We start from the raw sequence: 27,186 nt of genomic DNA, 5'->3' as shown, positions 1-27,186 counted from the left end.
CCATATCTGTAAAGGAAACCAATAAGCTTGAAGAAGTTGATATCTCTCTCTCTTTCTCTCACTTGCCCCTGTCCCCCTCTTCTCTAAACCCCACTCTTCTGACAAAAAGGAAAACCCCCTTCTCATACACCTGTCCTACTACTGGAGGACACTGTATGAAGGCGAGGTATTAAAATGAGATGAAATATGCAGTGAAATATAGAATACAACTCCACTTGTATCATTCAATGGGGTATTGGGCTAGTTCTGGCATGACACTGGCAGTACCTCGTATCATCAGCTGATGTCACTGAACTAATCAACTGCAGGTGTGCTAATAGAAGGTCTAGGACTCCCCAAAATTTAAAAACTCAACTGCCATTTGACTCAATATAGAATTAAACATTATCAGTGAAGAGCGTAATGGGAGTTTGCCAACATTTGATACCCAACAAGGTCAGTACATTATCAGAGGTTTCAAAGGTCTCCTCAATTCTAGCACTCACTCTCCAACAATTTATGTTGTCTTTTACTTTCAAATACACTTAACCTAACATAAAATAACCTAACCTAAAGGGTACATGTATTGAAATATATTTTGCCTAACTCATAGACCCCTTGCAAAAAACACCAAAAAGATTGGTCAGAGACCATCCTATGTGCTTTGAATGTGAGCAGGGTTTGAGAGATGAATGGCATGCCCCAGAGGGAACTTTGTAGGGAACAGCCATGGCTGTATCCACCATTGAAGACAATCTGGTCCAGACTTTGTATTTGTTATGAGGTGTTGGTGTAATGTCATAAAAATATAATCTAGACTCTAAAGTAAAGACGATCATTGGACTGTTGTGTAGCCACAACCTTTAGTACATGACTGACCGTTTTTTTAGGAGAGAGAAATAAAAGAGAGGGAGGAAGCAGAAACAAAGATGGAAGCAACACCTGGAGGAAAGGCATAGAGAAAAGAAGGGACAGAAAGAGAGAGTAAAAAGTGCCTGACTCCACACTTCTTCCTCTCTGTCTCTTTAGATGCCTCCCTCCTTCCAGGATAAGGTTTCCCTTGGTGAGTACACGTTTATTTCTCCCTCCCTGTATCCCACTCTTTCCTTTTTCTTCTTCTTTCTGGAAATCACCTACCGCAGCCAGCTAGCCAATCACACAACTAATGCAGACAGCCACGAAACATCTCATTTGCAGCAGATATACTCAATAGTGTGAAAGTTATTGTGATTAAACTAGGTACCCAGTTTTACCTGACAAAGTAACTTCTCTGTCTCATCTATTTTAATTATATTATTGTTGCTTGCTTTTTCTACAGGTACACTCTTGCACTTTTTGAGGTTCATGTTGTTTAATTGTAACTTGTTTAACTACATGCTCTTATGGTTATTCCCATTGGCACTTTCACAATGTAAGCTTCATGTTTTGGCTGCCCGCAATGTTTTGGGGCTCATCTCGTTGTTATGTTCAGTGACATGAACTCTCTCTTGGTAGTCGCTTTGGATAAAAACGTCTGCTAAATGTATAAATGTAAATCTATCCTGTGGCTAGACACACCCAGTGTTGTAAATGTACTTGTACAAAGGGAACAATGAATAATCACTAGCCATGATAATAAACTTTCCACACAAAAAGGGCAGGCAGTCTTTTTGATATCCTTGATAGAATGATCCGTTTTCAGCATTATATGTGCTTTTCAGAGTCAATGTTAAGCCATTGTAGATGTCCCTATCCGTAGCCATTGTAACTTTACAAAAGGACTAGTCACACATTCACTCTTTTTTGTGAGTGTGCGTGCATTAATGTGTAGAAGGAATAATGTTTGTGAGAAATCTCTCTCTCTCTCTATCTCTCTCTCCGTCCACCTTTCCTTCTCTCTTCTTCTACAGCTCCAGTGAGGTACAGAGAGATGTCTCAGAAGAAGATATTCCTGGTCTTCGTGGCAATCAGCACAGTCAGCTTCCTGCTGCACCATGGGGGCCACCTCAGCTGGTGAGACACACACACACACACATACACACACATGTATTGTATTGGTTTTCCGTTAAATTGTCTTACGCCAACAAGCAAGTAGACATTTAGTTCATGTCATTACATGCACAATGTTTGATCCATTTGCCATCATTGTAGACCTAATTCACCATGCAGTGCGTATACCTGAAGTATGCAAGCCAAAGAATCTCAGTGTTAATTGCTATATATTTCTCTGGATTATTAGTGCATGCATATTGCCTGACTCTATGTTACCTGTACTATTAGTGCCAGTTATTAAGGACAAAACCTATGAAGCATAGAAAACTACAGGCCAATCCCTCTAGCGAGTATACTCTCTAAAGTGTTAGAACAAATTCTATTTGATAGACTACAACAATATATAAAAACGACTGACAATCAATTTGGTTTTAAAAAGAAACAGGGCACAGATTTGTGTATATATGCACTGAAATAACTTGTTTTCAAGTATAAAAACCATGGCTCAACAATGTTTTTATGTTTCCTTGATGCATCCAAACCTATTGACCATGTTAATCATGGTAAACTGTTTATAAAATTACAAGAGCGAGGGGTCCCCCCATACCTACTACGTATCTTGCATTATTGGTACTCCCATCAAGCTATGCAAGCCAGATGGGGAAAGACAACTTCGGCTCCTTTCCCAGTTACCAATGGGGTTAGACAAGGTGGAATATTGTCACCTGTTCTTTTTAATTTGTATATGGATGATCTTTCTAGGACATTAGAAGTATGTAAGACTGGCTGTATGGTGGGGGCTAGGTGTATTAACCATGTGATGTATGCACATGATTTAGTTGTTATGTCTCCATATAGTGCTGGCCTACAGCAACTGCTTAGTCTGCTCAAACTATGGACTACAGTATGACATCAAATTCAATGTAAAAAAAGAGTGTAATAATTGCCAGAACGAAGGAGGACAGGATGCTATGCCTTCCTTCTTTTTACTTGTCAGGGCAAGAACTCAACGTAGTTGCTAAGGCAAAATACCTGGGCCACATCTTCAGGGATGATTTTTGTGACAATGATGACATACAGCGCCAGTGCTGTAAATTATATGGACAAGCAAATATGCTATCTCTTTTTTATAGCATACTGTACTTCACTTTATACAGCTCGCCTATGGTGCAGCTACAGTAAAGCAAAGATAAATAAAAGTGTCATATAATGAGGCACTTAGAATCCTGTTGAAGTGTCCAAGATGGACCAGTGGTAGCCATTTGTTTGTGACGAGTAATGTTACAACCTTCCATGCTGTGCTGAGGAATTTTATGTACAGATTCATGTGCCGATTACCAGAGTGAAGGAATACACTTTTAACTGCCTTAACCAACCCTGCACTTAGTGATACCAGATATACCTCCCAATTCTGGAAACACTGGAACACTCATCTGTACCTGTTTTAATGATTGTGCATAGATGTTTGTATGTATGTACAGTACCAGTCAAAAGTTTTGTACGTTCCCTTTATGTAATATGTGGTAGTCAGTATGTATTTATGTCTGTGTGTACCCCTCTTGTAATATGTTATGTGTACTTTTCTATCTGGACCTTGAGTCTGCAAATAAAGTTAAATATATATAAGGGTCAGCTTGTTTACATGTTAAAATTTGGCAATCTTTTGGTGGTATAAACTGAGCTAGGTTAGCGGACATGGCTTGGGAGAAAATATTAGGAGATTCACAATATCCCTGTGGAATCCTTGTATATGTATAGCATTTTCGTCAACACTGAACGCGTGAACCAAGTGAACGCCAACCAAAATTAACTATTTAAATGCACAGGCATAGCTCTGTAGCTATATAGGTAAAACTCTCCCTCTCACCCCCACTCTCTCTCCTTCCTTTCCTCTTGCTCTCCATTATCTTCCCTCCTTCCGCCAGGACGATGGAGGATTTCCCCCTTGGCTGCCCCGCCCTGTGCTCCCTTTCCTCCTCCTCGGGCCTCAAACCCAAACACACCAACATCCTGTTCCTGAAGACCCACAAGACGGCCAGCAGCACCATGCAGAACCTGCTGTTCCGCTTCGCCGAGCGCAACAAGCTCACCGTGGGCCTGCCCGTGCTGGCGTGCGGCCACCAGTTCTGCTACCCGCGCGCCTTCAGCGCCCACTTCGTCCACCTGCGAAACCTCACGCCCAACATCATCACCAACCACATGCGCTTCAACCGGGCCGAGTTACGACGCCTGATGCCCAACAACACCGTGTACGTGACCATAATGAGGGAGCCCAGCTCCATGTTTGAGTCACTTGCTGTCCTGGGACCTGGAGGACGTGCTCTACCTCAACCACAACATGCGCACGCCGGCCTCCAAGCACAGTGTCACCAACGGCCTCCTCCCCAAAATCCGCGCCTGGAACAACCTGGACGCGCGCCTCTACGACCACTTCAACGCCTCACTGTGGCGGCAGCTGGCGGCGCTGGGGCCGGCGTGCGTGGCGAGGGAGGTGCGGCTCTTGCGGCGGGCGCAAGAGCGGCTGATCCAGAGCTGCTTCGGGGGCGGGCTCCCGCAGCAACGCACCGCCGTCCACATCAAAAACAAAGACCTGCGTCCGTGGCAACCCAGCTCCAAGGTGGACATCGTGGGCTACGACCTCCCCGTGAACGTTAGCCAGGGCGGAGGCGGCGAGGCGGCTAGCGAGCTTTGTCTCAGGCTCATCATGCCCGAGCTGCAGTACACGCGTGTGCTGCAACGCTCTCAGGCGCTGCGGTGACTTTTGACCTTCTTTTGATCGTCGCTCTTCAGAATTGCCTTGGGTTTCTCTGTGGCTTGTAACTGTATAGGGAATTAAAGTTAAGTGTGTGTTAACCAACAATTTGTGGATCCTGATGTGTACAATCTTACAAACACACGAATGAAATTCTACTGTAAACACACACAAACGATGTGTTGGAAGCCAAACTATTGCAGGTAAATCGGTTTCCCTTGTGTTCTCAATAACCAACTGAAACTTGTCAATGATTCACTCAGGCTTCCTGAGGAAAAGACAATTGAACTTAACGACTGTATGACTTGTGTAACGCTCCCGCCAATGGCTCGGGAAAGGAGGAGCGCCCCACTCCCCAACGCCGCACAGTGGTGAAGGAACGGGAGGGTAGGGAGTCAGGTGGCTGAGCGGTTAGGGAATCGGGCTAGTAATCTGAAGGTTGCCAGATCGATTCCCGGCCGTGCCAAATGACGTTGTGTCCTTGGGCAAGGCACTTCACCCTACTTGCCTCGGGGGGAATGTCCTTGTACTTACTGAAAGTCGCTCTGGATAAGAGCGTCTGCTAAATGACTAAATGTAAAAAAATGTAATGTTAATGTAGCGCCAATAACCGAAATGCCACAATCAGCAAGGCTGTGCACACAGGTTTTAATAGGTACACGGACACATGTGCATTAACTTATAAACCACAGGGAGGGAGGACAACAGGCAAAGGGTTAGGAGTAGGGCAGTGCCAGTGGTCTGTCAAATCAAAGAAATAAACAAAGAGTCCCTGAGCTTCCCTACCCCTCTACTCCTGCCTGACGCCTTCACTACATCGCACCAAGTATCTCACAATATCACATTACTCTTAATATCTCACAGTATCACATTACACGTAGTATTGTGTAATTGTAGAGAACTGTGAAAAGTTGTTCATTTGTGGACCTACTGTGTTTGTAACCCTGGTCTGTGGAGTAGGGCTAGGTAAGATACCCTGGGGTTTACAAACAGAAATGGCTTTTCGCTTTATGATTTTTTTAATGGATATTGGTGGAGGTGTTCATGAGATGTTGAGAGTTTGCCAACATTTGATACCCAACAAGATCAGTACATTATACGAGGTTTCAAAGGTCTCCTTAATTCTAGCACTCACTCTCCACACTTCTACAACTCTCCAGACCCCCAACCTAAAACTCTTGACAGTGTAATTGGGCTACTGTATATGGAAGTGTATTTCACAATATTTATATTTATTTATATTTAACCCTATATGAAACTAGTGTTTTTTCTTTGTATTATATCTTGTACTAACTTTATACATTTCTATATATACTCTTCTGTCCCCTCATCTTATCTCATACAAACATAGAAGGTAAGTTTATAGACTGGAGGAAAAACGACATGTGGGACTGAGGAAAAAGGTTTTATATACAAAGATTAAATGTATTGAGCTACAATTACAGCCATATCTACTCAAGGTTAAAAGCATGTCAAGGTTTTGTATTTCACATTGTTAACAGGCAGGGGCCCTTTTTTTGTAGAGTACCTACTGCACTGGAGCCCTGCTAGTATAACAATGGAAACTAGTATTTTACTTTGCTATACTGTGTCATTGTTAGCAACAATTTACATTTAACCTGCACCATTTTCCCTTGTTCATTTAATAGACATCCATTATTTGGGGGTTAGAACAGTTTGTGTCTCATGGTCACTGGCTCAAACCAGATCCTGCTACAGTCTATCTGTTCAGTTCTCTGTCTGTTTCTCTCTGATTCTAAACTACATCCACTTGCTTATTACAAAGAAAAAAATCATTTTAAAACTCTCTTGTCCTCTTCTCTCTCCTTTCCCCAAACTCTCTCTCTCTAAACTGCTTCCTTTGTGTTGGGAAATGGACACATACAATTGTTCTGATTCTGATTCTGATTGTTCTGTAATTCCGGTGAATGTTGGTGTACCAGCATGTCCAGCAGAGGGCGAAATGGCACAACAAACAGCATGACGTGACAAGGACAAAGAAGAAATGTGAGAGTTCTCTCCTTTAGCTTGTTTTTGTCTTTTGGCACCATTTATGAGTGATTGTTACCATCTCTGTAAATTAAAAGAAACCAATACGCTTGAAGAAGTAGATCTTTCTCACATCCTCTGTCTCCATCCCTCTCTTTCTTTCTTTCTTTCTTTCTTTCTTTCTTTCTTTCTTTCTTTCTTTCTTTCTTTCTTTCTTTCTTTCTTTCTTTCTTTCTTTCTTTCTTTCTTTCTTTCTCTCTCTCTCTCTCTCTCTCTCTCTCTCTCTCTCTGTCTCCCTGTCTCTCTGTCTCTCTCTCTTTCTCCCCCTCCCTCCCTTCCTACTGCCCCTCTCTTCTCTAAGCCCCACCCCTCTGACAGAACAGGAAACCCACCCCCCCCCCAACAGGGAATGAAAAGTTTATAATAGAGAATGCTAGGACTACTGTATATCACCATTGGACCGATACGAACACAGCTTCCATTGTAAACAGCTCTGTGGTTATCGTGTAGTCTTTTAAGAGTCCAAAGTCTGAACTCCACCTAGGTTTACATGCAGGACTATTTAAAATGTCAAAAAGTGCTGGTTCCCGTCAGGAAATACAGGAAGAGTTTAATGACTGAGATCAACTTTACGATGTGCAACCATGAATCATCATAACAGAATGATTTACAGGAGATTGTTCTGTAAACCCACAATCTATCTTCCCAGCAGAGAGAGATGGAGAGAGAGATGGAGCTCCAACAGGATGTGGAGTCTCTCAAGTTCAGCATCTCTCTCTCTCTCTCTCTCTCTCTCTCTCTCTCTCTCTCTCTCACACACACACACTCTCACTCACTCTCTTTCTCTCTCTCTCTCTAGGTAGCAGTGAAGGACTGTAAGAGGATCCCTACTTAAGTAAAAACATCACATTTTGTGTGTTTATGTATCCACAGTCTCTTCTATGGATTTGTCCAAGTCTCTCTCCACTGACACGTGTTGAATGATGAATCTTGATCCACAACAACCGCAGCTTTAACATGGGGACACATGAATGGATGTGTTATTACTGGAACTCTGATCTGGTCTCCAGCTCTGCTTTTCTTGGTAACGATGACAAGTCCTGGAGTATACAATGCTATAATGAACGTTATTATTTCAATAATAGCCATCTTATAACTTGAGTATCAGGCCCTCAGTCCTCCAGAGTAGGAGTGTACCTGGATCACAAGGCAGGTACTCTGTCCTTCTACAGTGTCGTCTCTGACACAGTTACCCTCCTCCACAGAGTCCAGACCACCTTCACCCAGCCACTCTACCCTGGGATTTACCTTGGTCATTATGGTGACAGTGCAGAGATGATTAAACTGTGGTAGAGGATCTCATGCATGAGTCTATCTGCTTTTGAACAGTCATACAGACATAAACTGGTAAGACAGGATCACCAAAACAAAAGGTATTTAAGCTACACAAACGGGTACACGGCGGGAAAAGTCACACTTAACACAACAAGGAACCGACAAGGGCCGGGTTTCCCAGATTCGTTAAGAAGCTCTTAAGGCTAAGAGTTTCTTGGGAACGTTCTAAGAGCGTTCTACAGTTCTTAACGAATCTGGGACTGCCAAGAGGAGCACACAGGGCAGGGTAATCACACACGGACAATAGCTGGGTGATGGGAACAGACAGGAGGTCCAGGGAGCCAGGAGAGAGAGAGACAAGACAAGAACCAGAACACACCCAGGGAGACCGACATAAAACACCAGGCCAGGGGAATCATGAACTTGACCCTTGTGCTGCCTTCAGATCATTGTGACCAACCTTCGTGGTGCAAAAGGTGGGTCACAATGACCCGAAGGCATCACAAGGGTTAAGCAGGGGCATGGCCGTGTGCGTGACAACCTGTTGTGTTGACATTGTCTCCTCGTGTTTGGTCCTGCCTGTCAGGAATCACACCCCTCCAGTAGAACTGGAGAGGTATGCACTTTACTATTGTTGAATAATCCCTGACAATTACACCACGTCAAGGCAGCTTATGCACATTTCAAATGCATTCAAAAGAGACAAAATGGGCAAAGCGTTAGGCCTCCGGGTAAGTCTGTTTCCCCAGTGTCCTCAGTGTAAGAGACTAGTTTAGACTGGTTATAATGATGACTGTAAATACACCACCGGCAACACTCTACTGCTTAGGGGATTTTATAGGTCAGTATTTTAGATTTAGAAATGTCAGTTTCCCACATCGATGTTGAGACATGCTCCTTGTTGTCAAGTCGTCCCCTCATGTTTGAGCCTGCATCTCAGGAATCACATCCCTCAAGTCAAGACCTGTGGCATGTGTACTGTTGTTGAAGTGCAGGGAGTCAGGTGGCTGAGCGGTTAGGGAATCAGGCTAGTAATCTGAAGGTTGCCAGTTCGATTCCTGGCTGTGCCAATTGACGTTGTGTCCTTGGGCAAGGCACTTCACCCTACTTGACTCGGGGAGAATGTCCCTGTACTTACTGCAAGTCGTTCTGGATAAGAGCGTCTGCTAAATGACTAAATGTAAGTGAAATCCCTGCCTCAGGCCCCCAGCTAAATTGCTTCCCTTTGAGTTGTCAGTAAGAGACAGATTTATAAATTAAACTTATTATCTAGGTTACATATTGATTACAGTAAAAACCATCACCTGCATCACTGTAGTGCTTTATAGAATATCACACTGTAATATATGGAGAGGGGGGGGGTAACCTGGATCATAAGGCAGGTACTCTGTCCTTCCACAGTGACCCTCCTCCAGGGTCCAGACCACCTTCACCCAGACACTCTGTCCCAGGATTTCTCATTGTCGGTCAGGCGTCAGCGCTGAGAGGATTAAGATGTTATAGAGGATCTTATCAGGTGATCAGGTAATGTGGGACAGTCACATAAAATGCTTTTTTTTTCTTCTAACAAAGCATTTTGCACATTTTTGTGTGTGTTTCAATCAATGGTTAAACCCCTTCAATATGCCGCAATTGTACTCATTGTAACTTCATTTAAATTCCTTTACTAGCCTTATCATTGAGAAATATAATGGCATACCTCTTGTCCAGTCAGATCACGCCTACTCTGATGATGTCAGACAAATAAAATCCACTGCATAGTGACTAGAAGTGTTGTATTTACGAGTCAAGATCAGCTCTGGTGATTGGATGTTAGTTTTGCACATATTAAATCATCAAAATGCATAACTGTCCCACTTTACCTGATGTCCCACATTACCTGAACTCACCCTACATTAGCCTGTTAGATTTGGTACTGTCCGTCCCGCACATCGATGTTCGGACATGCTTCCTGTTAAAGTCGTTGCCTCATGTTTGATTCTGCATCTCAGAAAACACATCCCTCAAGTCAAGACCTGAGGCGTGTTGTTAAAGAGAAATTCCTGCCGTGAAACTTGATAAATGTACATTTCAAACTTTTTGAATGTATTTTAAATTCAAAGGTAGAGGGACACATCCTTGAGATGACCCAATGGATGACATCAGCTCTTCCAAAAAACAATAATTTCCTTTTTACTCTCTGTGTTATCTGCACGAGGGTATCTAAAATTCATCCTGCAACACCAGAAACCAAGCTAAAATCATTTATAAGTTTCCTAACTAAAATGTGTGGATGAATATTATAAGCAGTGGAGAAATCAATGAAAAGCTTTGGGCTGTGAATAAAGTTTCCTATTGAATCCTCCACACGTTGCTTATATGCAAATTAGCTCCATGTACACTACAATCAGTCAGCCTGACGTCACAAGAACCGCCTCAGGCGCTGTATGGTAAACTATACATACACAAGCAGCAGACAATCTCTTATGTTTTGGCTGAAGACTGGAGTTCTATCTATTCTTCTTTTCCAAAGCATCTGGGGTAAGATATTTCTCATGATTCAAAGTTGGCAGTAGAATAGTACATTATTGATCCCAGGAGGAAATTGCATGCATTTGCAAATTGCAACTTGCAACTGCATGCAAATTGCAACTGCAAAGTTGCAAATTGCAAAGAGATTGCTTGCAATCACTGCAATATCTGTAGAACGGAATGATTGCAGTCTGTGTTTAAAACGATAACTAAATATGTTCTGCTTTGTTGCAAACCCTCATTTGGTGAATAATTGGGTTCACGTCTGGTTATTTTATAAGTTAGTCTACTAGTTTACAATACATTGCATTATTTCACTTTCATAATGACGTTATATGTGTGCCTCAGTCCTGAGCGAGCGATAGAATATTTGGTGCACAGAAAAAATACATTTTGCAACCACATTATGTTTTGAAAAGTATAATCATAAGGAAAATACATTAGTTTGAGCAAACTAAAATCTATTCAATGATCAAGAAATGTAGCCTGTGTTTGCCATCATCCTGATGGCATCATCCTTTCACATGAACGTGAAATAATCTCCCCCGTAGTCACTCACTTAAAAAATAAATAAAATAAACCTTACGAAACGTTTTTTTCTCCCACATACACAGCGAAAGGAGAGTAGAGAGAAGGAGGGGGTAGATGAGAACAGAGAAGCCAATAACAGAAGCAGAGAAGAGTACAAGTAGCAACAGGGCAGCGCTAGGGAGGGGCTAGCAGGTGCTTCGCACCTCCAAGAAAGACCAAAGCACCCCGGTGCTTTGGTCTTTAGCACCCCCAAAAATAATTTTCTGGAAAATCCGATCAGAGAATCGGATGTTAATTGTATAATTGTAGAGTTTGACACGGAGCAGTCAGCTGATGCAGAGACTGCAGCTACAACTGCAACTTTCTATTCAAATTAACATAATTAGTGGCCAAGTTTGTATAATTTATGAACATTATTTATGTATAATATATAAATATAATTGCGCAGCTCCCCTTGTCAATAATCTAGCACCCCCTCAGCACCTGCATAATAAATTATCTGGCGCCGCCCCTCAATGATACTAACGTTTTTAAACCTTTCTTTCAACCTTTCAAAACCATTTTAGATGTTTTTTTCTCCAAAACCTTTTTTGAAAATATTGTTCCAAACGTTTTCAAAATCTTTATATAAACTTTTTTCTCACGTCACTGAATCTGTTCGCCTCTTACTAAAAAATCGTATCTATTGTACCTTTCAAAGATTTTTTTTTACGGAAAACCATAACCATTGAAAAAGGGAGTACGACCAACGTGCTGGGCCAATCGTACATTTGGGTGGCATTTGTTTAAGTGGTCTTTCAGGCAGAGATTGTGTCGAGTTTTTTTTGCTGTAGACAGCTGCCGATGAAAACTTTGAAATCATGCTCATAGTTTATATATTATGTGTTAGTATTAATAATATGTATTAGTACTTTAAGTGAGTGTATTTGTCTATTTAACTAATTTAATTTGTATCCTCCTTTCACAGATACCTTTCTGCAACAATGCCTCCTCCTGGCGTGTGTCTAAACATCATGAAAGAGCGTCACAAGAAAGATGGCCGTGGTAGCCTTGCCAACCCCCTGAAATTCCTCAACCAAGACTTTGAGCAGATGAAGCAGTATTGTATTGCTCGGGAGGTTCGCTTTGTCGATGACATGTTTCCCCCAGACCATAATTCAATTGGTGAAGGATTACTGTCGCCCTCCGACATTGGAAGAGTGCAGTGGCTGAGGCCACATGTAAGTTATTCTACCTTGACTTGGGCTACTACACAGCACACCATCCCCAAAATAATAGTAGGCTACTACTCTCATTGTTTGATTCCTAACTTTCAGAAAATTACCCAGAATCCCTCTTTTATTGTGGATGGAATTTCAAGATTTGATTTTGGGCAAGGCATAGTTGGTAGGTGCAACTGATTGTTCTTTCCAAATACATTTACATCACAAACTGACTGTTTAAATGCAATGTCTTGTACCTACTCGCTTATTCCTTGTCCTTGTTTAGGTAACTGCTGGTTCCTTGCGTCGATTGGGGCACTGACATTCCAAAAGCATATCCTGGAACAAGTCGTGCCTCTCAATCAATCATTTCAAGAAGAATATTGTGGAATATTCCATTTCAGGGTAAAGTCTGATAATATTTTAACATGAATGAAAAAAAGAATTAAGCAAAATCATGTTGTTGTCATTCATAGCACTAAACATGTAATGATTCTCAACTGTAGCACTTGTCAACAGCGGGTAAACTTTTTTTAATGTATTTTTTGTGTGTTGCAAAACCGTCATCAATGTAATACTTAAAATAGATGACAATAAAAAGTTATAAAATAATCATAATTTCCTTCTTAGATTTGTTTGGAAACATCAACAGCAATATTTGAAACGACACATGTTATCATTCGAATATCTTGAATATATATTATAATATTATAATATAAATATATGTAGATATTATATTTCTAGTGCCATATTACCTAGGGCTATGGTTCTTCAAGAATGTATTCAGGGATTTTTTGGAGACCCTGATTTGGAGACCAAACATCTTAAAAATAATGTTCTCTCCTATCTTTTAGTTCTGGAGGTTCGGAAAGTGGGAGGATGTTTTGATTGATGACAAGCTACCGACAATTGACGGCAATCTCATTTTTGTCCGATCCAAAACTCCAAATGAGTTCTGGCCTGCTTTGGTGGAGAAGGCCTACGCCAAGTATGTAAACAAGCATTTTAGTCATCCAAGTATTTTGGATTGAAAAACGGTTGCATTGGTTTCATAGGTCATAATGTATGTACTCTTTTGCCAGAGTTTGTGGCTCCTATGCAGACATGAATGCAGGGACGCCCTCCGAGGCTTTGGTGGATTTTACTGGCGGGATCCACTTGTGTATCCAGCTTGCAAACCCCCCCCCTAACCTATGGGATCTAATGTCTAGAGCTGCTCAAGCAAAATCGCTGATGGGGTGTGGTACACCTCAAGGGGTGAGTGTAAAACAACCTCATGGAGACACTTGGATAAAGCAACTGTGAAGACACACTGACGAAACAGTGGTTGGCCTTTTTTGCACAAATGTATACAGAGGTTTGCTCTGTTTCTAATAAATAACATTGTTCTGTAGGAAACATCAGCCAACACCGTCGCAGAGAACGGATTAGTGAGGGGCCATGCCTACACTGTTACAGGTGTCATTGAGGTACAGTATGATCTGAATGGACGATGATGGAAGCTACCCGATACTATCAAAAGTTTATATTTATACCTTATGTATGTATTTGTCTTAAACGTTATCAGCATAGCACAACTGATTCATGCATTGTATTGTATACAGCTCTGGAAAAGTTGAGACCACTGCACCTTTTTCTATCCCTTAAAAAAAAATGATAATGACAATTTTGAGAGAGGAACAGAAGGTTCAGATTTGAAGTTGTCTTTATCAAATGTTTTAAAATTGAAAGAAAAAGTGGTCTCTTATTTTACTGTATGTGCTCAAGACACATTTATTTCAGGACAATAAAGTTCATTTAATCTTATTTACATTTAGTAGACACTCTTATCCAGAGCGACGTACAGTAATTACAGGGACATCGATGTTTTGCACAACAACTATACTTTGATAAAAAAGGACCACATTATTTAAATATGCCTTAATACATTTTTTATTAAGTCGAGCGGGAGAAATAGATTGCCTTGGCAATTGTATCATTAAAAAAATAATGTCTTAAAATAGAGACTATTAGGGTCCTACAAAACAGTTTAAACTAAAGTAATGCTGGTACATGGGAACCTATTCCTCCTACGAGACACACCTGCAAATAATACGTGAACGTGTCCAACTTAAACTAATACTAAACACTGGTCTGATTTAAACTCCTCAGCTCACAAGAAATGGAAGACCAGTGAAGCTGGTGCGTCTGTGGAACCCCTGGGGTGAAAGGGAATGGAACGGGGATTGGAGCGACAAGTAAGAAAACACTCTCGTAATAATAAAAAAAAAAATTGCAGACTTCCTCTGCCTTACTCCAGAGCTGTGGACAGACTTCCTCTGTCTTACTCTACTCCTGTAGACAGACTTCCTCTGCCTTACTCCATTCAGCCTGTTCAAATGACCAGTTTATGGTTTTCAGTTCCCCCTTGTGGCAGAGCGTGAGTCCTGAGGATCGTCTGAAATGTCTTTCAGTGAAGGATGACGGAGAATTCTGGTAAGCACAGAAACCCCACATGGTTTACTGTTTAATTTTATTGAATGTATAAACATGAATGGTGGGTTATTGAAACATTGTACGAGCAGGGCACTTATTTTTTTATGGAATTTAATGAAATGACAAAAACATATCTATTAATAGAGGGAAGCATTACTGACAAACTCAACTTTGCTGGTGAATTAAATAGTTTCAGATTTAGGATGTCATCACACTGCCGCAATCCAGTCTTTCAAAAACTGAAACATGATTGTCTTAATAGGATGACAATTGAGGATTTCTGCAGCTACTACTCAGATTTGGATATCTGCTCTCTGTGCCCTGACTTCCTTGATGGAAATGCATCATGTCACTGGGGGTGTTCTGTCCATGATGGCAGATGGCTTGCTGGAACTACTGCTGGTGGATGCTTGAATTATCGAGGTGTGTATGCTATTAATATCCCCCACAAAAAATATATTTCGATTTTTTGCTGTTGTTGTGCAAAGTGTCCTCACCATTCTGGGCAGCCTTGCCGATCACTTTTGAGACATGACTTGCCCCTTGGGGATACTCTTAGCTTTTAAGTTCTAGCTTTGTGATCGGTTACAGCTGTTAGCTATTTGGACCCCCCCCCCCCCCCCAAACAGCCTTGTTGCTTGTTGACTGTCTACCGAGCCTTTGTTATGTAAGTGTCACTCACAACATCCACACTTCGTGAGATACGCACACGCATTCTCATCCTTAGACTGCCAAACCAGGCTCCCCCCAGCCCTTGTCTCTTGTCACACTGGTTGGAGCCTGTTCCTCAGTGCAATTCTTACTGCGTAGGACTAGATTCCTCCATCTTAGGCCCATGACCTTTCCTCTGCGTACCACCCTGCCCAATAATCAAGAATCCACCTCACTATTTAAAATAAATGTGCTTGCTAAACTACTTACTCAGTCCACTTTTAATACAAAGATTCAACCAAAATCTGGAATGGTCAGAAAAATACTAATGACTGACATTTTGCCATTTAGACAGTTTCTGGACAAACCCTCAGTATCGGTTAAAGATTGAAGGTCTGGATGAGGATTGTGCTGAGAAACAAGGGGACAAAAACATGTTGGTCTCTCTGATGCAGAAGCCCGACAAGCGAAACAGACGGCTGGTTAAAACCCTCCACATTGGATTCTCAATTTTTGAGGTCTGTGTGAACCAGATTTTCTTTTTATTTTCTTTTTTTCACATCCATGGTGGCAGTGTCTTTACTTATTTATGGAAAAAATATGAATGTTTGAATTTATTTGTATTTTTACGTGTAGTATTTTTACAAGAATAAGTGCCTGTTCTTAAACGTATTTTTCTTGTATTTAATTTCAGGTGCCTGAACAAGTAAGTAAACATTATAAACTATATAAACTAGTTATACCACATACAAATTGTGCATTTTGAAAATACAGCAGAAAATCAAGGATGACAAGTGTATAGTTCTAACTCTTCTAACAGTTCTAACAGACTATTGTGGTGGTCAGAGTCAAGGAAGGATCTCTAATTACCTTCTTCTGACTGATATGGGTGTTTGAGAAACTGAATGTCATCACAGTAGCATTGAACTCATATGGGCCAATAAAAAGTATGAGCTGCATATGATACACACCATTACGTATTTCCACAGTACAAGCGTCTGAGAGGAAAGTTCCCAGCATCTTTCTTTGCCACCAATGTACCAGTGGCTCAATCCAAGAATTATCTAAATGCTCGTGAAGTCATGGAGCTGTTCCGTCTGAAGCCTGGTGAATATCTGATCGTGCCATCCACCTTCAAGCCCAACGAAACAGCTTCCTTCATCTTGTCCATCCTTTCCAAGGCAGAGACCAACGTCCAGTAAGCACAACTCTCTTTTTTCTACAAGTGCTATGGCAAAACAAAATGTAGTCAAATGTAATAATTGTTATAAAAGAGGAATGATTTTATGACTGTAACATTGTGGTTTATGGAAAATCCTCACAAGACTGGACCTTGTTTTCTCAGTGAACATTCTGATGGTCATGACCACATGGAAGTCACAAAGGTATGTAGAAAGTATTGCAACCTATGGCATAGTTTAACACCCTGAATGGTTAACCTAATCATAATTATATATTTTTCGTTCTAATAACACATTGATGGTACTAATGGCGACAAAAGCGATAACATTTCCTCATAAGAATTTCATCTGCAATTAAAAAAATGTACAGGCATCCTTTGCTAAATACGTGCATCCTTTGCAGCCAAAACCGATGGAAAATGAAAACAATGAAGACAATAAAAACAAGAAAACGCTTTTTCGCCAATACTCTGACAAGGTTGTAGAAATCAACATAACTTACTGACAGTTTACCACACGAGAAATGTGTCTTGTATGAAGAGTGGTACTTCAAAAGCATGCAGTAATATATATAATAGCTTTGTAATAAAGTAAAGAGTTTTTTTGAAAATTCGTTTTGGTCTTTAGCGTTTAATTTAGCCATTTTTTTATACAAGATGATTTGACTAAATTTAATGTAAAAAACGGTTTTACAATTGTTGTTGTTTTCTCTGAGAAGTATGAAGAAGTGGATGCTGAATTGCTTCAAAAGATTTTGAACGACAATGTTCTTAAGGGTATGTACTGTCAATGCCTTTCAACCATTACTTAGTAGTAGGTTTCTGGGTGATTAGGGAATGATACAAAATCTCAAAATCCCAAAATCAAATTCTATGTGGGTGGAGCATACAATGAGAATATTTTTCAACAAAATCAATAGTATGCATGTACTGTACATAAATGTTGAGTTCTGTCATATATACATGATTAGGTTTTCTTTTTTTTCATGTAGGACAAACAAACAATGGTGGCTTCAGCCTAGATTCCTGTCGAAGCATGGTTGCTCTGATGGATGTATCCTACTTGCTGTGCAATAGCCACTATTATACAGTCATATTAAGGAAGACTTCAAATCCATTATACGTCATGAAATGAAATTGTGCATGCCATTCATTAAAGATAACTTAATATTACGTAAGACATCCATTACTGGAAAACTGAACAGTGCAGAATTCATCCGTCTGTTGAGGAAAGTGACCATGTTCCAGGTAGTAATGCATACATTTATTTTTAATCTGCCATTCTTTCCATTCTATACTTCGGTCTACAGGGCTTGAAATTCCAGAAGTTCCTTGATGGTTTCCCCTTAAAACATTGTACTTTTATTAAGAATATTTGACCTGAATGTTGTTGTATCTCATTGTCCTAAAGGACATCTTCTTTGCAACGGATGTCTCCCTCACTGGAACTTTATCATTGAGTGAACTGAGAAATGCAATCATGGCTTCAGGTAAATTTGCTGAATATCCCAAGTAATTTATCCATACCTCAAGTTCTTCACTATGTTATGAGACTAAAATGGACATAAATTAAATCATGAGGCTCTAATGATATACTTTTAACCAAGGTCTATGTGTCTGTTTTAAGGAATGCCGGTCAGTGATGGCATGTTGAACCTGATGGCTGTACGCTATGGCAGCTCATCTGGAAACATGTCCCTGGAAAGCTTCATAAGCCTGGTCCTTCGCCTGGACTGCATGGCCAGTACGTCCACAACAACACCACATATAGACACGTCAATTTGAGGACCATTCAGGTTGACAGTGATTTTTCTCAGACTACAGACTAAACTGTAATTAATTGAACTCTTTCGACAGAAATATTCCGGCAGCTTTCTGAAGGATCAACCATGACTCTTCATGAATCTGAGGTAGTAATTCATAACTGTTTATATAATTTTTCAAGCTGTGTGAGTGCTGTCTTTATATGTTACTGTGTTAAAGTATAAAATCAAAGTGACACACTTTCACATCTTTCATGGTTATTAATAAGGTTTCACACAATGTTTAACTTTTTCTTTTTCAGTGGATGTATATGTCAATGTATACATAAACCATTTACCTCTGGATGATGGATCAACAATGTTGGAATAATTCAGATGGAGCTGATGTACAACATGTTGAACAAGTTGATGTTAACTGTACAGTATTTGCAAAATGTCCGCAAATTCGACACATTTTATAGTTAGTCAACATTTTCCTCTAATGTGAACTGTGAGTTAATTGTGTTGCAACAAAAACCCTTACAACTGATCTTATGATATTACATGTATTATACTACAGTAGAATTTCTTTTTTGTAACTTGAAAAAAAATTGTTTAACAAACTTCATATGAAATAGAATCATTTAACTAGCTATTTGTTTGTCCCTTTTTCCAAGATGTATGTTTTTTTTAGAAAGATGCGCTGGTGAAATAAACAAAAATCACACAATAACAAATGGTGCAAATTCTTTCATCATTGTCTATGACAGGCAGTAAACCTGCAGTCAACGTTCCAATCTTAGGCTTTGACGTCACAATTCCCTCGTGAAATGAATTGTTACACTCAATCCCACAAGGTGCCCTTTCTTTCTGAATGACTGGTTTTACATAACATTCCCTTCTTCCCATGTTGTGGGGCTTTATGTGAGAGGGATCTGGATGCAGAAATGGAGTCAGGTGTTTTGGACATTTGCAGGAGGCATTTACCCCTTCATCAGGCACGTCTATACAGATCCTGGGTCAGGATGTGTTTCTTGTGTGTCTGGAGGCAGGAGAGGAGTGAAGGAGAGGAGTGAAGGAGAGGAGTGAAGGAGAGGAGTGAAGGAAAGGAGTGAAGGAGATACCAGTTACTTGATCTCACAACATCATTATGTCTCATTGATTCTTTTTCCTAACAGGGCATAGATATACACGTAAACACATACACTCAGTACAATGCTGCTCCTGATTTGGGTTTTAGACAGTTGAAGCCAATAAGGAGAGATAGGGATAGTGCCTGTGTGAGGGGGAGGTGGTGTTAACACTTCCTGTTTCTAACTAGCCTGTCTTCTCTTCACACTGAACCCAAACACACTCAGTCCTATCTCTGTCTGAGGTGATTAAATACACGTCTCTCTTTCTCTCTTACATAATTTGACCTTGTCTCAGTCACTCTCTCTTGTCTCCACCCCCTCCTAAACTCCACCCTCTGACAGAACCAGGAAATCATGCACCCCTCCCACAACTGTTGTTTTTTTGAAGAAACAAAACTACTCTCTCTCTAATTCAATTTCTGTGTGAGAGACCGAGATTGTCACTACCACTCCAGCATGGCCCAGCAGGGAGTTGTGCTGGACCAGGACCAGTTCTGCTGTTCTATCTGTCTGGACCTCTTAAAGGATCCTGTCACCCTCCCCTGTGGTCACAGTTACTGTAGCACCTGTATTGAGGGTTACTGGGACCAGGATGAGCAGAAGGGAGTCTACAGCTGCCCCCAGTGCAGACAGAGCTTCACTCTGAGGCCTGCTCTAAAGAGGAACAACATGCTGGCTGAGGTGGTGGAGAAGCTGAAGGAGACAGGAGGAACCCAGGCCACCCCCTCTGAGCTGACCAGTCCAGCTGGGCCAGGAGAGGTGACCTGTGACCTCTGCACTGGGCCCAGGAAGCAGAGAGCCTTCAAGTCCTGTCTGGTGTGTATGGTGTCCTACTGCCAGACTCACCCTCCAGCTCCACAACCAGGTTCCTGGGCTGAAGAAACACAAGCTGGTGGAAGCCACGTCTGGACTGCAGGAGATGATCTGCTCCAGTCATGACAAGCTGCTGGAGGTCTTCTGTCGAACAGACCAGCAGTGTATCTACATGCTGTGTACCATGGATAAACATAAAAGCCATGACATAGTATCAGCGAAACCTGAAAGGGAGGAGAAACAGGTAAAACCCGATTACTAGATGGTGACTTTAATTAATTTAGAACATGAAAGTGTTCTACATTTTTCCTGTACGTAGTTTAGTTTGCAAAGAAATACGGTCTACTGTACAAACAGCTTCAAAAATATAATACATCTATAACTGCTTTAACAATATATTAAATGTATAACATGTCATTTTAAAACATAATGAAAAATACTTTATCAACCTAGATTATCAAATGTGTAACCAGTGGACTGTTGTTACGATCTTATACGAGTCCATAGTCTGAACTCCTGCTTGGACTATATAGATAACACGTAACAATAAACTGTCACAAGTATTGACTCATTTCAGGAAAAAGGAATAAGGACGAAGTGTTGAATTCCTCAGTTGCTTGGATACATGGTGTGAATTACCCTCACAACAGAGTAACCTGTACATGACTATACTACTAACCTTATAGTACATGACTGTTCGGTAACCCTAACCCCCTAATAGCTGTGTGTTCAGTGTTGGTGTTCAGTGTGTTCTGACAGAGGTCCTCTCCACCAGAGTCCTGTACTGCAACTCCTACTGTGTTGTTGTCATGTGTGTTGTTCTCCAGGACAAGCTGGTCCTGAGTCAGCAGGAAGTCCAGCAGAGAGTCCAGCAGAGAGAGAAGGAGCTGAAGGAGCTCCAACAGGCTGTGGAGTCTCTCAAGGTCAACATCAGGATCTCCACTACTGTAGCTGTGCTACTGTGCTAGTAGGTTTATTTTTTTCAATTTCTCTCTGTCTCTCTCTCTCTCTCTCTCTCTCTCTCTCTCTCTCTCTCTCTCTCTCTCTCTCTGTCTCTCTCTCTCTCTCTCTCTCTCTCTCTCTCTCTCTCTCTCTCTCTCTCTCCTCTCTCCAGCGCTCTGGTCAGGCAGCAGAGAAGGACAGTGAGAGGATCTTCACTGAGCTGATCTGCTCCATTGATAAAAGGCGCTCTAAGGTGAAGGAGCTGATCAGAGCCCAGCAGGGGGCAGCAGTGAGTCAGGCTGAAAGACTGCTGGAGAGACTGGAGCAGGAGATAGCTGAGCTGAGGAGGAGAGACGCTGAGCTGGAGAAGCTCTCACACACAGAGGACAACATCCTCTTCCTCCAGGTAACTAGACTACCCAGGCAGCTTGAACCCACTGTGTGTGCTCAGGTTTATCTCTGCTTAACCTGTGTTTCTGTATCTGTGCCTCTCTCTCTCTATCTCTCTCTCTCTCTCTTTCTCTCGCTGTTCAGAACTACCAGTCTCTCTCCAGTACCAGTGTATCTTCAGATGTTCCCACAAACTATGTCCCTCCTGTTCAGTACTTCAAACATGTGACTGAGGTGGTTTCTGAACTGAGAGAGAAACTAGAGAAGCTGATCCAGAGAGAGTGCTCCAACATCTCCACCACAGGTGAGTTATGCAAACACAGCAGGTCTGTAAAAACATCAGATTATCTACGGTCTTAGAAAATTGTTTAGAGAAGAGTTTCAAATTTCAGTTACGGTATTTGTTTGTATGACCAGTTTCTCAAATTTAAGTTACAATTAGTTTTTTTATGACTACAATAGTGATGTCCCATATCTCAGAGTATGACTAGTATTGCTGGCATCCACCGCAGTCCAAAGTTACTTTCATTCCCCTCAGCCTCATTTAGGTTTAAAATAGTGACCACGCCCATTCATTTAAATATAACAAATGGAAATGTGGCCATTATTAAATAAATGTTCCATTATTAAATAAAACGACTCTGAAATAAATACATTTAAGCAATATAGTACGAGTGCGAGTGGGGTAGGTAAGGGATATTCCCACGGGTGGTGTTCGGCCATAGCCACAACACTGAGGCCTCATTTCTTCAATGAGTGATTTATTATTAGCTGTGAAAGGTCCGAGTTGGGATGTCCTGGGATATTTCAACTCATGGAACGTCTCTCGTCCAATTAGAAACAGCTAAATAAGTCGATAGGTCGATTATTAAATAAAACGACTCTGAAATAAATACATTTGGCATAATTAAATAAAAGTCCCCTGAAAAAAAAAAGATTTGAATAAACCCCCAAAGTATTTCATATTTATATATTTAATATTGACTGAAATATTAATCCCAAACTCCATCTCCAGACTTAGCTCCAGATGGAGACATTATGACCACGAAGAGCTCAATCCTGGTGGTGTTCCTGGCGTTAGTGATCTATCTGATACTGGATCACAATCATCCAGGTACCATCCATGTCCTCAGATTCTTTACCATTCAGTGTGAAAACTGCTTTAAACCGGTTAGCGGTTATTCAGTATCCTCCTCTCAGATCAGATATAAAAATCAGATGTAAATACGGTATATCATCCAGTTTGAACACTGAACCCAGGTGATCACAAAGTAGTTTTTGACATAATATCTGTATTATTTTGATGTGTAAGCCTATAGAAAGGAGGGTTGAAATGTGATGAGATCTTCAAACTGTGCAGACTGCAGCACATATCGCTAGATCTTATTAATGTGATTGTGTGTATGTATATGTTCCTGCCTCCAGAGCCGAATACCAGAGCAGACCTCTTACGATGTGAGTCTCTGAAGTGTCCAGGTCTCTCTCCACTGACACTTGTTGAATGATGAATCCTGACTGAGAACAATAGCATCTTTAACATGGGGACACATGAATGGACGTGTTATTAACTCTAATCTGATCTGTGCTCTACTCCCAGATTCCTGTAAGCTCACACTGGACCCAAACACAGCCCATATAAACCTCCATCTGTCTAAGCAGAACAGGTATATGAAACGTGTAAACCAGCAGCAGCCATATCCTGACCATCCAGAGAGGTTCACCAGGTACAGTCAGGTGCTGTGTAGAGAGGCTCTGTCTGGACGCTGTTACTGGGAGGTGGAGTGGAGAGGTGACGATGTTGACATAGCAGTCTCATATAAAGACATCAGCAGAACACAATATAACTCTTTCTTTGGTAACACTGACAAGTCCTGGAGTTTAGAGGGCTCTAGAGATGGTTACAGGTTCAGACATAACAGAGTTGAGACTGCAGTATCAGGCCTTCAGTCCTCCAGAGTAGGAGTGTACCTGGATCACAAGGCAGGTACTCTGTCCTTCTACAGTGTCGTCTCTGACACAGTGACCCTCCTCCACATAGTCCAGACCACCTTCACCCAGCCACTCTACCCTGGGATTTTGCTTAACTATGATACCAATGCAGAGATTATCAAGCTCTGGTAGAGGGTCTTGTAGAAGAGTAATTCCTTCATACCATGAAACAGAACCATGATTGTTTTTTGTTGGTTCATGATCATTCTTCTTTTTTTCTTCTTTTGAATTGTAACATAATAATATGTTCTAACATTTGGGTACATGTGCTACTGTAACGCATAACAGGTTGAACTTTATGATCCTTGAGGCACACAACCAACACAGTGAGGTGAAGTGTTCATGACTAGTGTTGTTTGAGTGATCAGTTAATTCTCTCTCCTGCTACTTTGAACTTCTGGTGGTTGAAATCATGCACCTGCACAGCTGAATAAAGACATTTGAAAAAGACCGTTCAAAGTTATATATTGGTCTAAGAATGTGTGGTACAAGAAACGTTTTTCTCATTTTATTACTCATCTCTGTTTAATGTTGTTATTAAATGTATAAACATGAACGTTGGATTATTGAAACATTGTACAAGTGTAAGGCTGGGTGTCAACCTGCCCCCACCTCTCATATGCTAAAATCTGGAGTTGCTCGACAGGGTCTCAACTTGATGGCTCTCACACTGCATTATGTAACTTACTACAGCATTGCTAGTCAGATGTTGATAAGTAAGGGTAAAGATTTTGTCTGATTGGTTGTTCTTGTGTATAAAAGGAATTGTGAAACATTGTTCTGTGGATTGTTGATCTCCTGAGACCTTCTCCTCAGCTCTGGCTTGTCCTTGTACTCATTCTCTTTGCTCACATCTTGCTGTCTCTCTGATTTACAATGATCATGGTAGCATAGGTAAGAGTTAACCTTCATTTAGTAACATGTTTGCCTTGTAATTTATTTCATTAATTTGCAATGTTATTAAATGTATATTTCATTTAACCTTACTTACCATTCTTGCTCTGATTTAACCCATAGAGTCAAATAACTGTAATTCCATTGGTATTATTATTTGGTTCATGTTAATACGCTGTTCAGTTTCCCATCTTCCTTTAAACCATAGGGGAATTTGTTTTGGTTATTTGGCCAATATTTAACCCCCTACACAGCCATGGCTGTATCCACCATTGAGGACGTTGTGGTCCGGACTTCGTATTTTTTATGAGGTGTTGGCTATTTAAATGTCATAAAATAGTTTCCGGATAAAAGCAAAGATTGTACAACACAAATATAGTCCATTTAATTGTTGGACCTCAGTATTTATACGACCATGGGCACAGCATCTCATTTCCTTCACTGGGATTTTTATCTCCCTACATGAGTCCACTATTAGGCTACTACAAATCTTCCTATATCAGAATAGTGAGCTGTGCCTCAGACTAGCGGGTCGAGAGTCTACAATGATAATAATCAAATATAATCAAGACTCTTAAGTAAAGACGATCATCGGACTGTTGTGTAGCCACAACCTTTATAGTACATGACTGACCGTTTTTTTAGGAGAGGGAAATAAAAGAGAGGGAGGAAGCAGAAACAAAGATGTAAGCAACACCTGGAGGAAAGAAATGTATTATGTAGCCTAGTTTAAGTAAAAGTGTTAATGTATGGTTTACAGTTCAATGCTACAAACAAAGCCTATAGTGCTGTTTAGTTTCGGTTTGAGGAAAACGTGTATATTTTCTATTCTGCATGACTTAAATCTATGTTTGTATTTACAGAACCACACATACACACACTTAATAATCATCTGAGAGAAACTACAACCTCAGCCGCAATCCTGTAATTTAAAGAATAAATAGTACGCTTTCGGACACAACCGTCTGAATACTGAAACCCTGCATTATATCACAGAGTTCTGACCAGACTCTGCACAGTGTTTTGACCTAACCCAACCACCAGATATTTGTACAACTTTTTTAGGTGTAGATAAAAGAAAGGAGAGTCCAAAGTCTGAACTCCACCTATGTTTACATGCAGGACTAGGAAATAAAGGAAGTTTAATGACTAAGATCATTTTTACGATGTGCAACCCAATAAATATATCTTTAAAGTCAAAGTCTATCTCTCCCTTCTCTCCCCCCCCTCTCCCCCTCTCTCTCTCTCTCTCTCTCTTGAACTTGAACCTTAAACTCTCTCTCTAGGTAGCAGTGAAGGACTGCAAGACAACCCCCACTAAGTCTCTTTTATGGATTTGTTACTCCCTCCAGAGACCAGAGCAGAACTCTTACGATGTGAGTCTGAAGTGTCCAGGTCTCTCTCCACTGACACGTGTTGAATGATGAATCTTGATCCACAACAACTGCAGCTTTAATATGGGGACACATGACATGATGTGTTATTATTAACTCTTGGTCTGGTCTCTGCTCTGCTCCCAGATTCCTGTCAGCTCTCACTGGACTCAAACACAGCATGTATATACCTCTCTCTGTCTGAGGAGAACAGGTACAGGTTTGTTCCACAAACAGGTACATGGCGGAAATAATCACACATAACATGGCAAGGAACATGCTAAAATAATTTATACTTTTCCTAACTAAAATGTGTGGCTGAATAATAAAAGCATTGGATAAATCAATAAAAAGCAATTTTGCAAATGTTTTGGGCTTATCTAAATGATGCATTACTATGTATAAGGTTTCCTTTTACTATTGCATCGTTCACAGGTGGCTTATATGTAAATTAGCTCAATGTGCACTATGTACTCAGCGTTTTTTTACTTTTTTTATGTGCTCAGTGCTTCTATGGGATAGAATCAGCCTGACGTCATATGAACCACACCAGGCGTGAAGACTGGAGTTCTATCCTTCTTTTCCAAATCATCTGGGGTAAGATATTTCTCATGAGTTAAAGTTGGCAGTAGTACTTTGATCCCAGGGGGAAATTCCATGCATTTGCAATCACCGCAATATCTTTAGAACGGAATAGTGGCTGAGGCCAAGACCCAAATGCAGTCAGAAGAGGCAGGTATAATAGGTAACAGTATTTTACTAATCCAAATCGCCAGGCTGACTCAGGTGATGGACAGGCAGGGTTCGTTACACAGTGGATCCTTGATAAGGCACAGACAGACTGCAGGCTGAATCTGCAGGGTTCGGTACACAGGTAATCTAGATACAGAGACTGTGAACACTGATAAAAACCGTCTGGGACGACTTGGGAAACACACAAGACGAACTGGCAACCAGAACAGGGAGAGACTGAGGTTAAATAGACAAGGAATCAACCAGAACACCTAGAGTGGATGGGGGAAGGGACAGGCAGCACAGGTTAATATAATTAGTGTGAGACAAATGGTTGCAGTCTGTATTGAAAACGAAATATGTTCTGCTTTGTTGCAAACGCTCATTTGGAGAATAATTGGGTTCACGTCTGGTTATTTTATAAGTTAGTCTACTAGTTTACCATACACTGCATTATTTCGCTTTCATAATGATGTCATATCTGTGCCTCATTCAGCAGTGGAAGATTAGGATCGAGGAAAAATTTATTTTGCAACCACATTATGCTTTGAAGAGTAATCATAAGCAAAACAAATTAGTTTAAGCTAATTAAAATGTATTCC

At 40.9% G+C, this 27,186-nt stretch overlaps 2 protein-coding genes and 1 pseudogene across 6 annotated transcripts; all 3 read left to right on the top strand.

Moving 5' to 3' along the window:
- Window positions 1-363: 363 nt before the first annotated feature.
- Window positions 364-4,805, top strand: LOC146221881 (galactose-3-O-sulfotransferase 3-like; annotated as a pseudogene). Its single transcript, XR_014746715.1, has 4 exons — window positions 364-435; window positions 1,009-1,042; window positions 1,869-1,971; window positions 3,876-4,805. The product of XR_014746715.1 is annotated as a galactose-3-O-sulfotransferase 3-like (transcript).
- Window positions 4,791-19,040, top strand: LOC146221880 (calpain-2 catalytic subunit-like). Of its 4 annotated transcripts, XM_084691252.1 has the most exons (25): window positions 4,791-4,905; window positions 6,646-6,709; window positions 7,625-7,775; window positions 7,957-8,098; window positions 12,036-12,288; window positions 12,385-12,454; window positions 12,557-12,675; window positions 13,125-13,258; window positions 13,353-13,527; window positions 13,665-13,739; window positions 14,422-14,507; window positions 14,671-14,745; window positions 15,008-15,168; window positions 15,748-15,914; window positions 16,091-16,102; window positions 16,386-16,594; window positions 16,742-16,781; window positions 16,981-17,055; window positions 17,296-17,353; window positions 17,569-17,630; window positions 17,756-17,824; window positions 17,988-18,066; window positions 18,204-18,320; window positions 18,434-18,486; window positions 18,642-19,040. In XM_084691252.1, the coding sequence occupies exons 5-25, from the start codon at window positions 12,052-12,054 to the stop codon at window positions 18,666-18,668; spliced, it is 2,100 nt and encodes a 699-aa protein (XP_084547378.1). In that variant the 5' UTR covers window positions 4,791-4,905; window positions 6,646-6,709; window positions 7,625-7,775; window positions 7,957-8,098; window positions 12,036-12,051; the 3' UTR covers window positions 18,669-19,040. The 4 variants fall into 4 exon arrangements, with proteins under 4 accessions (XP_084547378.1, XP_084547377.1, XP_084547379.1 ...); XM_084691251.1 differs by having other exon boundaries at window positions 7,625-8,098; XM_084691253.1 differs by lacking the exon at window positions 6,646-6,709 and having other exon boundaries at window positions 4,794-4,905; window positions 7,625-8,098.
- An 861-nt stretch (window positions 19,041-19,901) lies between these two features.
- Window positions 19,902-24,509, top strand: LOC146221879 (tripartite motif-containing protein 16-like). Its single transcript, XM_084691275.1, is given in 8 exon segments — window positions 19,902-20,297; window positions 20,299-20,508; window positions 21,092-21,187; window positions 21,379-21,612; window positions 21,741-21,900; window positions 22,612-22,710; window positions 23,022-23,051; window positions 23,194-24,509. Coding segments are annotated over 8 exon segments (1,743 nt in total). The 5' UTR covers window positions 19,902-19,907; the 3' UTR covers window positions 23,718-24,509.
- Window positions 24,510-27,186: the final 2,677 nt, after the last annotated feature.

Source organism: Hypomesus nipponensis, chromosome 25 (genome assembly GCF_054491055.1).
Source record: "Hypomesus nipponensis isolate SF chromosome 25, ASM5449105v1, whole genome shotgun sequence".
Lineage (NCBI taxonomy): Eukaryota > Metazoa > Chordata > Actinopteri > Osmeriformes > Osmeridae > Hypomesus > Hypomesus nipponensis.
Note: the sequence above shows the minus strand (reverse complement) of the source record. Positions and strands in the feature narration are given on the sequence as shown.

Bases quoted from the DNA above. Each gene is read 5' to 3' on its own strand.
- LOC146221880 (XM_084691252.1), top strand. From the start codon at position 12,052: ATGCCTCCTCCTGGCGTGTGTCTAAACATCATGAAAGAGCGTCACAAG. The intron at 16,595-16,741 runs GTAAGCACAACT...TTGTTTTCTCAG, and splicing joins AAGGCAGAGACCAACGTCCA to TGAACATTCTGATGGTCATG. The intron at 18,321-18,433 runs GTACGTCCACAA...CTCTTTCGACAG, and splicing joins TCGCCTGGACTGCATGGCCA to AAATATTCCGGCAGCTTTCT.